The 13,096-nt window shown below is 66.3% G+C and overlaps 2 protein-coding genes across 2 annotated transcripts; one reads left to right on the forward strand and one right to left on the reverse strand.

The window, feature by feature from the left end:
- Positions 1-113: 113 nt before the first annotated feature.
- On the forward strand, positions 114-7,167 carry CCDC154 (coiled-coil domain containing 154). The gene is made up of 18 exons (XM_032425517.1): positions 114-132; positions 559-659; positions 750-991; positions 1,081-1,270; positions 1,393-1,439; positions 1,723-1,818; positions 2,176-2,299; positions 3,757-3,858; positions 3,935-4,063; positions 4,151-4,272; positions 4,522-4,636; positions 4,719-4,856; positions 5,470-5,589; positions 5,668-5,744; positions 6,019-6,136; positions 6,442-6,528; positions 6,775-6,962; positions 7,061-7,167. Exons 1-18 carry the CDS (start codon positions 114-116, stop codon positions 7,152-7,154), a joined length of 2,109 nt encoding a protein of 702 aa, XP_032281408.1. The 3' UTR covers positions 7,155-7,167.
- A 758-nt stretch (positions 7,168-7,925) lies between these two features.
- PERCC1 (proline and glutamate rich with coiled coil 1) lies at positions 7,926-8,678 on the reverse strand. The gene has a single exon (XM_032425931.1). It carries the CDS (start codon positions 8,676-8,678, stop codon positions 7,926-7,928), a length of 753 nt encoding a protein of 250 aa, XP_032281822.1.
- Positions 8,679-13,096: the final 4,418 nt, after the last annotated feature.

Here is a 13,096-nt window from a genome sequence, read left to right on the forward strand (position 1 = left end):
ACCCACACCGGCTGGCTCAACAGCGCCCCCTCAGATCTTTCCAGAAATGGGCAGTTGGGGGGCCTTGCGGGGCTGGCAGAGTCGAGGGCCCAGGTTCCACTGGCAGTTGGGCCATGAAGTCACCAGGTTCTGGTGAGAGAAAGATGGTTCCAGAAGAGCCCCAGCCGCACGCCTGCCTTGCTGTTGTCTTGGAAGGAGAGATGTGAGGGCAGGCACTCCCTCTTCACACCCCACGTGCTCCCCAAGGCCCCAGAGCCTTCCAGCCCCGCCTTCCCTGCCTCCCTCCAGCCACCCGGGTGTCCAGCTCTGGGCAGCCCTGGGTGTGAGGCCCAGGGCCTCTGGGCAGTGGCTGAAGCCGTACCAGGTGAGCCTGGTACCAATAGGGGCTGAGCCAGAAGGACAGTCCAGGGAAGGGCCTGCGTGGGGGTGTGGTGTGGGCCACCCGGGGCAGCTCTGCTTCCTGACCTCTCAAGGGGCCTTACTGCCCCAGGGCTGCCTCTGGAGCTGGGCAGGCAGGGCACAGTCCTGTTTCTGCTTTCTGGTGCTGTGTGTTCTCAGGCAGGAGCCTGGGCCTCTCTGAGCGCGAGCTGCCTGTTGTGCGGCAGCAAGTGCTGAGCCCTCCCGGGGTCAGGCCGTGTGACTCAGCAGGACGGGCCAAGGTGAGCTCAGTGGACACGCTTAGCCAATCGCTGCAGTGATTTGGGTCCCTGTTACCCTGAGCCCTACCTGGAGCCGGCACCCTTCATCAGCCCAGAAGCCACATTTTTGCAGAGCTGGCTGCTAGCAACCCCTCGTCGGGGGCTTCACCCCCCACCCAGACAAGCACCATCACCCTGGGGGACCTGGGGCTCCCACTCGAGGAAGGACTGGCCAGTCCTGAGCTCTTGAGTCTGGAGGAGATCTCCGAGAGGTATGAGTCCAGCCACCTGGCGTCCGCCACCTCCATCCCGGAGCGGGACTCCCCCAAGCACTGGACGCAGCTGGAGCAGTGGTGAGCCTGGGCAGAGCTGGGGCGGGAGCGCCATGCCACCCACCCCCGGCATGCATGGCCCGACTCAGCCTGTTCCTCACCCTGGCCAGGGTGGCCGACCTGCAGGCCGAGGTGGCGTCCCTGCGGGGGCACAAGGACTGCTGTGAGCGAGCCATGCTGAGCCTGCTTCGGGAGATGCTCCAGCTCCGCACCTGCATGCAGCTGCAAGACGCAGAGCTCAAGAGGCTGCAGCAGGACCTGCGGCAGGCGGCTCGGGCCCCAGAGAAGGAGGCCCTCGAGGTGAGCCGCCACCATCCCCACCCAGAGGCGAGGCTCTCCCGCTCCCGGGACCCTGTGCTCAGCTCGGGCCCCCGTCTGTGCCAGCCGGGCTACGAGGCTCAGCCTCCCCTTCCTCCTTGCAGTTCCCCAGCCCCCAGAACCAGAACCAGATGCAGGCCCTGGACAAGAGGTACCCCCCCACACCCCACCAGTGGTGCAGGCCTTAGTGGCAGGGTCAGGGGCTGTGGGAAAGCAGCAGCTGGGGCGGGACCCCAGGGCATCAGCCTGCACCCTGCTCCTTGTCTTGCTTAGGTAAGCAGCACGCCTCCACAGCCCGACTCAAAAGGCCTGGGTTTGTATGAACATGGCGGGAGGCCTGCTGATAGGGCCCCTGGGCCAGGACCCTGACCCCCAAAGGCAGGCAGGAGGGCCGGCCAGGCAGGCCTCAGGCAGAAGCAGGTCTTGTGTGCCAGGCTGGTGGAAGTCCGGGAGGCCCTGACCCAGATCCGGAGGAAGCAGGTGCTCCAGGACTCTGAGCGGAAGGACACTGAGCAGGAGGCCGACCTCAGGTGGACACCGCCCACCTCCCTCCTGGGGGGCTGGCTCTGGACCCACCACGTGTGGTCACTGAGAAAAAAGGCTTGAGCCCGGAGTCCCTGCCCCCTCCCCCACCCAGTGGCCCTGGCCCAGGCCGCTCCCGGCTCCCTATCTGGGGACACAGAAGTCAGTGTCTTGCCCTTGTCTGTGTTTGCCCAGGTGGGGTTATCCACCCGCTGCCTCACCGGCCTGGAGGTCAGCCTGGGCCCCCCAGCAGCAGGCCTGGGCCCGGGAAGCATTCTCCATGTCTCAGGGCCCCGCCAACTTCCCGGTGGCTCCCCAGCTAGGCCGGCCGGCTGGATTGCTGTGACCGGTGGCTGGTGCCCTAGGCTGGCCGAGCTGGCCGGGAAGCTGGAGCAGGAGGGACAGTTCCGGGAAGCGGCCTGCAGTGCCCTGCAGAAGAGCCAGGAGGACGCGAGCCAGAGGGTGGACAGTGAGGTGGCCAAGATGCAGGTACCAGGAGGGAGGCTAGGCCCGGGCAGCCGGGTGAGCCATCCTTCCTGGCAACATGGTCGGGCCCGGGGGGTGACCCCGAGGTCCTGCGTGGTCCGGTCTGTGGCCACCAGCCGCATGTGGCTCTGTCTGTAGAAAGCTAACGTTTTCGCTCCCTCGGTCACATGAGCCACGCTTCAGGGGCCCCGCGGCCACGTGCGGCCCGTGGCTGACAGTTTGGGTAGCGCCAAGATGGAGCTCATGTTTCATCACAGAAGGTCCCTCCCTGGCAGTATCTCCGCCACGGGTCCTTCTTGCCGTCGTGGGATCAGCACCCAGATCTGGAAATAGAGCATCGTAGGCCTGAAGCCCCTTCCTCAGCTATTCCTGGGGTGGCTCCACCCCTGGTTGGTGCAGGTTCCCCTCCTGCCCGAGACCCAGCCTCTTCAGCTCTGCAAACAGAGCCCAGGGACCGTGTCGCCCGTGCAGCAGGTGGGGGCGCTGGCCCAGTGCTCCCCAGCTGCTGCCCACATAGCTCGGCTGCCCAGCTTCGGTGGCCTTCCCCTTGCTGCTGCCCTTTGGGGAGTTCCTGTCTTGGCCCAGTCTAGATACTGCCCACCGCTGCGGCCGGGAGCTCCGGAAGGCACCGGGCCCAGGGATTCCTGCTGCGCCAGGCATGCGCAGGGCACCGCCTCCCCCCCGCACCTGCCCTCTAGGCTGGGGTCGGCACACTGTGACCACCACCTGTTTTCGTCAAGTCTGATGGGCACGTGGCCACACCCGCTCATTTACTCCAGCCCATTCCTGGGTTTGCACTGGAACCGCGGAGCTGAGGACCCCGCGTCCTGGGGCTCCTTACAGAAACGAACTGCTAACCACCCTGCATGTGGCGTGGGTGCTGGCAGGGGCTCAGGACGCACCTGCCCTGTGGCCATGGGAGCTGCGGCCCTGGACCTTGACATCTTGTCTCAGGCACACTCAGACCCTTGATGCCCAAGAAGGGAGCCGGCGGGGAGGAGGGGGAGGGGAAGGTGCCCCATCCTGGGCCTGGAGAGCGAGGGCGAAGTGTGTGTGCACTCATATTCCCTCAGCTTCCCTGACGGAGGCTCCCAGCTCCAGATGCGATTTGGTGGCGGCTGTGCCCCCTGCCCTGGGTGGCGTCTGTGGTCACCGTGGGCACCAAGCATGGTCTGGATCCACACAAGCTCGGCCTGTAGGCCCTTCACAGCCCTCGTGCCTGGCCCTCCGGGGGGACATGAGGGCCCTGCCTTCCTTCCTAAGGAGGGTGTGGTGGGCCCCGCTCTGCGAGGCTCGGGGACAGCAGGGGACACAGGGCCCAGAGTCCTCAGTGACGGACACAGTTGGGCAAGAAAACAGACCAGCCCGAGCTCGCCCGGGGGCCAGCAGGCGGGGGGCAGGGGATGGACGAGGCGAGGAGGACGGTCGGATCTCAACGGCAACCACACTGACTCCCACAGGCCCAGGTGACCAAGCTCTGTGAGGAGATGAGCCTCCGCTTCCTCAAGAGGGAGGCCAAACTGTGTGGCTTCCTGCAGAAGAGCTTCCTGGCCCTGGAGAAGGTGGGGGCCCATGGGCCTGCGGCTGGGCCGTGCCCCCACGCCCCCGCTCACGGCAGGCGGGCCGGTCTCCCCACAGAGAATGAAGGCGTCTGAGAGCACCCGGCTGAAGGCGGAGAGCAGCCTGCGGGGTGAGCTGGAGAGCCGGTGGCAGAGGCTGCAGGAGCAGGCCGAGGAGCGCGTGCAGGCCCTGCAGGGGCAGCACGAGGTGGGCAGCCCAGGGCCGGGGGCGGCGGGGGCGTCCGGGCGGGCAGGCGGCCAGGGCAGGGGCTCAGAGCCACCTCTCCCGCAGCAGGAAGAATGCCGCCTCCTGGAGCAGTGCCGGGGCCTGGACCAGGCCGTGATCCAGCTGACCAAGTTCGTGCGGCAGAACCAGATGTCGCTGAACCGGATCCTCCTGGCCGAGCAGAAGGCCTGGTGGGTGTCCAATCCGCCTTTCTCCCCGGCGCCCAGTGCCCTCGGACAGGGGCTCCTGGTCCCCCCGTGGAGGACTCTGCACTCTCCAGTGGACACAGCCCCATCCAGGGGGCCCTGTGACCATTCTCTATCCCCTGCTCCCCGGGGTCTCCCACGTGGTTCTGGAGCCAGCAGCCAAGCTCCTCCAGGGCCAGCCCTGAGAGGGGGCAGCCTGGGCCGAGGGACAGCTGTGTTGGCACCAACCCCCAGGGACAGCAAAGGGCACCTGGAGGAGAGCCGGGCCGGGGAGCTGGCCGCCTTCCTGCAGGAGAGCCTGGAGGCCGGCCAACTGGCCCAGCAGGAGGCCCACAGCGCGCTAGAGCTGGTGAGGGCAGCAGAGGGGTGGTCAGCGTCCCCAGGGGACCCCCGCCTCCCCAGGCAGCCATGTTAAAGCCCCCCTCCCACAGCTCCGAGAGAAGAGCCAGGCCCTGGAGGTGTCGCTGGCTGAGCTGGGGAAGCAGGTGAAGGACCTGAGTGACCACTTCGTGGCCCTGAGCTGGAGACTGGATCTGCAGGAGCAGACGCTGAGTCTGCGGCTGAGTGAGGTGAGCGCGGTCCTGGGGGAGCTGCGGCCCCGAGGCCTGCCATGGCCCCCAACACGCGGTGGCTTCCACAGCAGGCCCAGCCAGCCCTTGCGCAGAGGTTCATTCCTCTTTCTTGCATGGTGTCACTGACACACAGTTCCTACGCCGTGCGGTCCACCCTTGCGAAGCCTGGGGCTTGGCAGCTCCTCGCGTCCTCGGGGCTGAGCTGCGGTCATGTCACTGGGACATCTTCTCCGTCGCCACAGACGAAGCCCCGTGCGGCTAGCCGTCCTTCCCCACCCCGCAGCCCCTGGCGACCACTGAATGGCCGCCGGCCTCTGTGGATTCGTAGGGTGGTCACCCTCTCCTGCAGCTGTGGGCAGCTGTCCGTCCCCATCCCTGTCGACTCCTGGTGGGCAGGGGACTGAGCCAGGCCTTCTTATGGATGTGGTTCTGTTCAGCCTGGAGTACCCAGGTCCCCGGAGAGCCGTCTGTCCCCCCCGTGCAGACTGCAGGGAGCTCTCAGCTGCGGGGTTGACCCTCTTGGCTCCAACTCTGGCTCTAGGGGGCCCCGTCCCTCTGTCCATCCCCCTCCGTCCCCCAGTTCCGGCCCTCACTGGCATCTGTGTTCCAGGCACAGAGAAAGTGGGAAGGCTCGGAGCAGGAATCGCTGGAGGGCCTGGCCCAGTGTCAGAAGGAGGCTGAGGCGCGCCTGAGGGGGGTGCGGGAGCGAATGGACAGCCTGGCCCGGCAGGTGGGTGAGGGCCAGGGGTACGGCCCCCCAGCCCCGCTGGACCGCCTAGGCTGCCCGTCCACCCTGCGTCTGTTGCAGATAGAGGCCGTTTCCGACAAGTGCATCCTGCACAAGAGCGACTCAGACCTCAAGATCTCAGCTGAGGGCAGAGCCAGGTGAGGCCCCAGGACTGCAGCAGCTGGAGGTGCATCCACGAGGCTTCCCCTCCCGCAACCCCGGCCGCTCCCCGGCTCTGGGCTCGGCTCCCCCCAGGTGCAGCCCACACAGGTCCTTGAGCTTCGCCGTCTGTCACCTGCTGGGGACCCGCCAGGTCCCACTGGAGGGGTGGCAAAGCTGAGCACCCACCCCCTGCACACCCTGCCCTCCTTCCGCACCTGCCCTTGTCCCCGCCCCCCCCCCCCCCCCCCCCACAGCCTCCTATTCCGACAGAGAGTTCGAGGTCGGGGCCGTGCGGCAGGAACTCGCCTCTCTGCTGACGTCCATGCAGCTGCTCAGGGAGGGCAACCCCGGGCAGAAGATCGCCGAGATCCAGGGCAAGCTGGCCACGGTACCCCTGGGGCCCCCGTGCCCGTCATGCTCAGCAGAGGGGCCCCCGGGGAGGCCCCGGATCCCAGACACCCAGAGGTCAAGTGGCTCATAGAGCCAGTGTGAAGTGGGGGGCACCTGTCTGGAGCCCCCCACATGCTGGGGGTGTCATCACGGTGAAAGGAGCCGGCCTGAGCGCTGGCCAGGTCCACCAGGTCACCCAGCGAGGGGCCGGGACCCGGTGTCAGAGGCCAGATCCTACCTTGGGGGCCTGGGGTGGGGGCCACCCTCGGGCCGCGTCCAGGCTGACAAACGGGCGGCCTTCAGTTCCAGAACCAAATAATGAAATTGGAAAATAGCATGCAGGACAACAAGACCATCCAGAACCTCAAGTTTAATACAGAAACCAAGCTGGTGAGAGGTGGCCCCTGCGCTGACCCTGCCCCGGAGGCTCCCGGCCCCTCACCCCTCCCTGCGGGGCCCTTAGCTCCATGGGCTTCCCTACTGCCGTCCGTGCGTGTCTGGCCCCAGCAGGGTTTCCTGGTAGATAAGACCCAGGTCTGTCCAGAGAGAGATAAATCCCGGGGGCTGTCCCGTCCCCCTCTGGCTGGATTCCTGCGTTCCTGCAGCGGCCCCTCCTCCCGGCGCTCTTGTCCGCAGCGCATGGAGGAGACGGCCAGCCTGCGTGAGAGCATCGTGCGCCTACGGAGTGAGGAGGGCCCGTGGGCCCTGCGGCTGGGCAGCAGGAGGGTCCTCATGTCCCTGGGGAAGCAGCAGTTCTTCGTCAAGGACGCAGGGCCCGGAGAGGTGGTCCCTGTGAACCGCTGGGGCATGTATCAGGCCGTGAGGTGCGCTGTGGGGAGCCGCCTTCTGGAGACCCCTCCAGGTCTGGGGCGGTCCTGGGGGAGGCCCCGAGGCCACTGGGCATGAGCCGTGTCTTGGGCAGGTGGCTGCAGTGGAAGGCGGCTCTCATGAACCTGGGGGCCCAGCGGAGGACACGCGCATTCCTGGAGAAGTTCTTTCGCCAAGAGGCTGCCTGACAGCTCCCATCCTTGCCCCTTTCCCAGAAATAAATGTGCCGGCTCCTGTACCCGTCAGCGTCCCGAGCTCCTTCCCAGGAGCCCGGCTGCCCCAGGCCTGGCACCTTCCTGGGCCGTCCTGCCCTCAACCGCAGCATCCTGGAGCCCCACCCACTCCTTGCAGGCCCCCAGAGGGCCAGCTGGCCCAGCGTGGGTCCCGTGGCTCCTACCCCTTGGCGGCTGGTCGTGCCCTTCACAACTGCGCCGTGGCCAGCAAAGGAAGTAGCTTTTCCTGGCCTAATCTAGGGAGCAAACAGCGTGTTTGCTCACACACTTAGGCAGCACCCCTTCTTCCTGCCTCCAAGAAAACCCTGCTCATCCCACAGTAGCTGGTCCTGCCACCTACCATGGGGCCTGGGGGACGGGCAGCCCTAGCACCAGCCAGCCTGGTGGCTGCTGACCTGGGATCTCAGGACTGGTCTGGTTGGCCAGTGGGCCTCACCCAGAGTGGGGCACAGTGTGCAGACCGCCTGAGCCCAGGGCCTCCCCTCCTGGGGGCAGCGTGCCTGGGACGGCAGCTCCTGCCCATTCCCTGCCCAGGTGGCCTCTGGTGGTGGTGGCAGCTCCGGGCCGCAGGAGGAGCCTGGCCTGTCCTCCTGGGCCTGGGAAGTCCCTCCCTGAGCTGGCTGGTTGGATGGCCCCTGGGGCTCCGACAGAACAGTGACAGGCCTCCCTCCTTAAGGAAAGGCAAAGCTGCCACCCCGCTCGCCCCCACGGACCCTGGCCCACTGGCTAGGCCTCGGCCAGCTGTACCCCGTCCAGGGCCTGGGCCCCTCCCCCGGGCAGCTCGGGGCCAGTCTCCGCTGACCAGCTGGCCAGCAGGTCGCTGAAGTCAGGCGTGCCAGGGCGGAGCAGGCCCAGGGGGCCGGGGGCCGGCTCCTCCCAGAAGGAGAGAGGCAGCTTCCTCTGGGTCATGGGGACGATGTGGCCGTATTTTCGCTCCAGCCTGAGCCGCCTGCCAGCTGAGGCCCCAGGCCCTGAGTACTGCCGCAGCCCGTAGTCGAAGAGCTCGGCCAGGGGCCCCAGCCCGCGGGCCTGCCCCTCGGGACCCCTGGGAGAGAGGACCCCGGGCTCCGCAGCCTGGTCGCCGTCTGGGGGCCCGCCCGGGGCCAGGCGTGCCAGGTCAGCGCATGGGACGTCCCGGGCTGCACTGTCGTCCGCGTAGATGTCGCAGGCGTCGGGGTCCTGCCCCCTCTCCTTGCGGCCAAAGTACCGCTGGATGTCACCACTGATGAGCTCGGAGAACCGCAGCAGCTGTAGGGGTGTCTCGGGGCTGCTGGGACCCGGGGGGCCTGCTTCTGGGGCCCAACCCGAGGCCTGGGGGGCTGGGCTGCGGCCGCCTGGCCCCTCCGGCTCCTCCTCGTCTTCCTCGTCATCCTCGTCCTCAGAGGTCTCCTGGGGCTCCGGGTCTGAGGGCAGGAAGGGCCGGCGGGTGGGCAGGGGCAGCCGGAAGTCACAGAGAGGCTGGATCACGCCCGCGGCCATCTCCTCGGGCCTGCGTTTCTGGGGCAGCAGGTGCGGCTGGGGAGGGAGGTGGAGAGCGGACGGGTCAGGACAGGTCAGCCCTCAGGGCCCCAGGCCTGCCCAACCACACTTGTGCTCGGAGCAGGTGCCGCGTTCGGGAGCCGGGGAGGTGTGGAGAGAGACTAGGGCCGTGGGTGCTGGGGGTGGGGGCGCAGAGACGGTTCTTGATCAACAGGCCCACCTGCTGAGGGGCATCTGCCCAGGTGCTGGCAGGCGGGGGCCCCTGGGAGCTGGGCCTGGCTGTCTCGACCAGCACTCTAGGTCCAGGTCCCAGAGCCCCTGTGGCTTCGGGGGTCTCGCGGGCTTAGGGGCAGGCCCAGAGCCGGACGCTGGTTCCCCTGCGCTGTCTGACGACACGGATGCAGTGCAGGCCCCAGGCTTTCATCTGCTCCCTGGCCCCCCGGGGTTTGGAGGGGTCGGCAGGTCAGCAGGAAGCAGGGAAGGTGTGTGGGTCTGGGGCTCAGGGCAGGGTGGGCAGGGTGGGATTTGGGGAGGTGACAGAGACCGGGTGGCCTGAGGCCAAATGGGGCTGACTCTGAGCATTGGAATGCTCTGGCCCCTGGGGACGAGTGCGGGGGGCGCAGCTTGCAGCGGGGAGGGCCCTTTTGCCTCCCAGCAGGAAGGGAAGAAAGGGAGGGTGGTGTGGAGAGAGGGAGAGGGGGCTCCCAGCTTGTCAGAACCCCCACCCCAGGGAGGCTCACTCGGGCGGGGCTGCCCTCCTGCCTGCCGTCTGCCGTCTACGTTGTCCCCTGGCTCTCGCTCACCGCGCTGGGGCCCCTCGTCCCTGCCGGGGGTCCCGTGACCCCAACAGTGGGCTGTGGGGAAGATGTGGGCGCCCCCTTCCCCAGCCCCGCCCCTTGCCCTCCCGCTGGGAGGGTGGTCCGCACGGCCCACCTGGCCAGAGGGCCCACCGCCTTTCGGGGAAGGGGGAGGAGGCCGGGTCCCCGCCTGCCACCCAGCCCGGCTCCTACCTGCTGAGGCCTGCAGCTCCTGTGGGGCAGGCCCACCTCCACCTGGGCTCAAGCATTTATAGCTGGGCTCTGCGGCCGGCGGGCTGGCAAATATTTGGTGACTGCATTGTCATCGCAGACTGGGCAAATAGAGCCCGTTTGCTTTAGCGCCCAGCAACCAGGGCCTTGCGGGGGGAGCCTCAACCTGCCCGGGGACCGTGGAGTGTTTGCCGCAGGCCCAGCTGGCTCACACCCGGGGCCGAGGACCCTTATCTCTGCCACTGATTGGGACCCGGACCAAGCCTTGTCAAATAGGCGGAAAATTAAATTTCATGCTATTTTGACTTCTGGAGTAGCCTTCTCTAGAGGACATCCTGCTTCTGCGGTTCTCTGGGTAAACGGTGTTCCAGGCTGGCGGTAGGAGCTGGGCAGGCCAGAGACAGGAGGCTGTGGGGACCACCGGCCAGGGCCCGGGTGGTGGCCTCTCATGCAGGGGGCCGCCTCCAACCGCCGGGCCCTCCTGGGCGCTGTGACCAGTCTCAACCCTGCCAGGCGTGGCTGCAGGACTCCCAGCCCCTCCAGCCAGCTCCCGCCACCCCAGAGCTGTAGGTGTGTTTACAACAAACCCAACTCAGCCCCTGCTGCCCCCGACACAGGGCCTCACCCCCAGGGCCCAAGCTGGTCCCGCGCCGCTGCACCCCCCACCGCAGAGCCCACCTAGGGGCATCCTCATGAGCCTCCCCACAGGGTTACAGCCGACACCACCCGCAGGACCCCGGGGGCTGCTGCCTGGGGCTGCCTGAGTGTCCTGGGGCCACGGTAGCCAGTCACCCAAACTGGGGGGCTAGGAGCAGCAAAGGGGTGTCATCCAGGTGGGAACCCATGCTTCCCTCCTGGCGTCCACTGTGGGGACGCTCCTTGGCTGCAGCCATATCACCGTAACCTCTGTCTCCATCCGTGCATGGCCTTCGTCCCTCGGGAGCCTGGGTCCAAGTTTCTCTCTTACAAGGACACCCGTCATTGGATTTAGGGCCCACCAGGCTCCAGTCTGACCTCGTGTTCATTACAGCTGCAAAAACCCTATTTCTGCATGAGGCTCCATTCCGGGGTTCAGGTGGATGTGAGTTTTGGGGGACAGTCATTCACCATATGTGGCCTCTGCTAGGTGCCTCGCTCCCAGCTGGGAGGACTCCAGAATCCTGTCAGCTGTGGCTCAAAGCCACCCCTGCTTTTGGGCCAGCCAGGTTCTGAGGATAGGTTGGTAGCCCCCTCCCAGCTTGGCAGGCCCCCAGTCCCTGATCTCCCTCCCACCAGTGAGGGCTCATTCTTCCAGGGACACCCTCCCAGTCCTCCCTGGACCGTTGGTCTTGGCTCCAGGCTCTGCTCCCTTCAGGCAGGAGCCAGCACCTGTCCTACCTAGTGATGCCCCATTACACTGGGGTGTGGGCACAGACGCAGGGCTTTCCTGCAAGTGGGGACCGTGGGGGGATAGCTGCTGGGCATTTCTTGGGCATTCGGAGGGCCCGATGCAGGAGTCATGGTCAGGACGCCCAGCTTTGGGGGAGTGACAGGGAAATGAAGCATGGGACCCAACTTGGGCCAGGCTGGTGACTTGCCGTGGGTGGGTCTTGGAGCTGCCAACATCTCCCAAGCAGGTGGTCTGCCTGGGCCAGGGCCCGTGCAAGGAGAGCGCAGGGTGGTGCAGCATGCCAGGCCTCCCTACAGCCTATGGTTCATGGTTTCCTGATCATCACGGCCCCATCCCCATGTCCCGGGGCGAGGCTGGGACACAAATAATCTGTCTCGTGAGTCAAGTCTACATTTGGAACTCGGTCCCCAGAAACTGACTTCAGGCACGGCCACAGTTCTGCCCCGAGACTCCGGTTTCGATGACACTGTTGTCCAGGCTCCAGCTGTGGGGCGGCCCTCCCCCAGCGGCTGCCGTCCCCTCTGACCCAGCACAGTCAGCGTCAGCCCTCTGGGACAGGCCGGGTCCCCAGGGAGGGGCCCAGCAGGTGCCCGGACTGTGGCCACAGCGCCCCCTGCTGCTACCCGGGAAGGGCTGGGCCCAGGACCTGGGAAGGGTGTCGGCTGGTGTAGGTGTCTCCTTGCTCAGCTGCCAAGGTGGGCCCCGAGGACTCGAGGGGAGCGCAGTCTGGGTGAAGGCTCCAGGAGGGCATTTGGGCTCGGTCTGCAGCCCTCATCGGTGCCCTGCCTGGGCTGGGCAGTGTGGGGGCTCTGAGGAAGGTTAGACATGGCCCTGCCCGCGAGAACGTCCCCTCTTGTGTGACCAGAAGAGGGGCTTCATGGAGGAGGTCATGGGACCTCGGCGCCGATGGGACCAGGAGCTCACCCGGTCCATCTGTGTGAAGTGCAGGTGTCCAGCAGAGGGGACGGCCTGCAAAGACCTATGCCACAAGGAGCTGACACCCCATGGTTGGTGGCCCTGCAGACGTCCTCACCCTAATCCCCTGGGACTGTGGACATGTTATGTCACATGGCAAAGGGCCCCACAGGTGTGATCCTGGATTGTCCTGGGGGCCCAGTGTCATCACAGGGGTCCTGACCAGAGGGAGGGCAGTTAGGGTCAGAGGGGGAGATATGAGCATAGGGGCAGGGTCCCTGCTGGCTTTGAAGGTGGAATGGAGGGTCCCCGCGTCTGGAAAACGCAAGGAAGTGATTCTCCCCGGAGCCTCCAGAGCGCCGCCCTGCAGGCACCTTGATTTGGGGCTGCTTTGGACTTATGACGTCCAGGACAGCAGGATAATGCATCAGCGCTGAGCCCCTCCGTCTGGGCTCGGCAGCTACAGGACACTCCCAGCTGGAAGCATCAGCTGGAAGGTGGGGTGAGGTGGTGGCGTGCAGGGCCTCCTGGCTGGGCCATGGAGTTTGGCCCTTTCTCCAAGGCAGCCTGGGCACTCAGCTCTGCCCTCTGTGGCTGGAACAAATCTCAGGGTGAGGTTGGGGCTCTGACAGAGAGGACCTACCATGGTCACCACCCCCACCCAGGTCCCACTCCTTCCCAAGGGCGCTTGTTCCCCAACCCCCCACAGGCCTACTTCTCTATCCTGGCCTCTGCCTCAGGCCCCTGGTCAGTGAGCTGGGGCTTTGGTGGGGGTTTGGGTCCTGCAAGTGGCCCAGCGAGGAGATGTTCACTAATGCCAGCCATGGGAAGACTGTCCACAAATAGCCAGACCCTCCCTGTCTGTTTCTGCTGGCATAATCCCAATGCTTTTTTCTGCCTGACCAGAGACCAAGGAGGAAACCCCAGCCTAGGACAGAGAATTTTAGATTCGAGGAGACACCAGAGCAGATAAAGGTTTAGGAAGAGGAACCTGGGCAGTGCAGAGTAGGGTGGGCATCTGGACAGAGGAAGCCTGAGCCTGGAGACCAGGGAGGGTGCTACTGCACTAGTCCCAGCAGTCAGTG

This window comes from Phoca vitulina, unplaced genomic scaffold (assembly GCF_004348235.1).
Source record: "Phoca vitulina isolate PV1807 unplaced genomic scaffold, GSC_HSeal_1.0 scaffold33, whole genome shotgun sequence".
Taxonomy (NCBI): domain Eukaryota; kingdom Metazoa; phylum Chordata; class Mammalia; order Carnivora; family Phocidae; genus Phoca; species Phoca vitulina.

Excerpts from the sequence above, each read along its gene's own strand:
- CCDC154 (XM_032425517.1), top strand. Across the intron at positions 1,440-1,722 it reads ATGCAGGCCCTGGACAAGAG|GCTGGTGGAAGTCCGGGAGG; the intron begins GTACCCCCCCAC and ends CTTGTGTGCCAG. Across the intron at positions 6,137-6,441 it reads TCCAGGGCAAGCTGGCCACG|TTCCAGAACCAAATAATGAA; the intron begins GTACCCCTGGGG and ends GGCGGCCTTCAG.
- PERCC1 (XM_032425931.1), bottom strand. The coding sequence starts at position 8,678 with ATGGCCGCGGGCGTGATCCAGCCTCTCTGTGACTTCCGGCTGCCCCTG.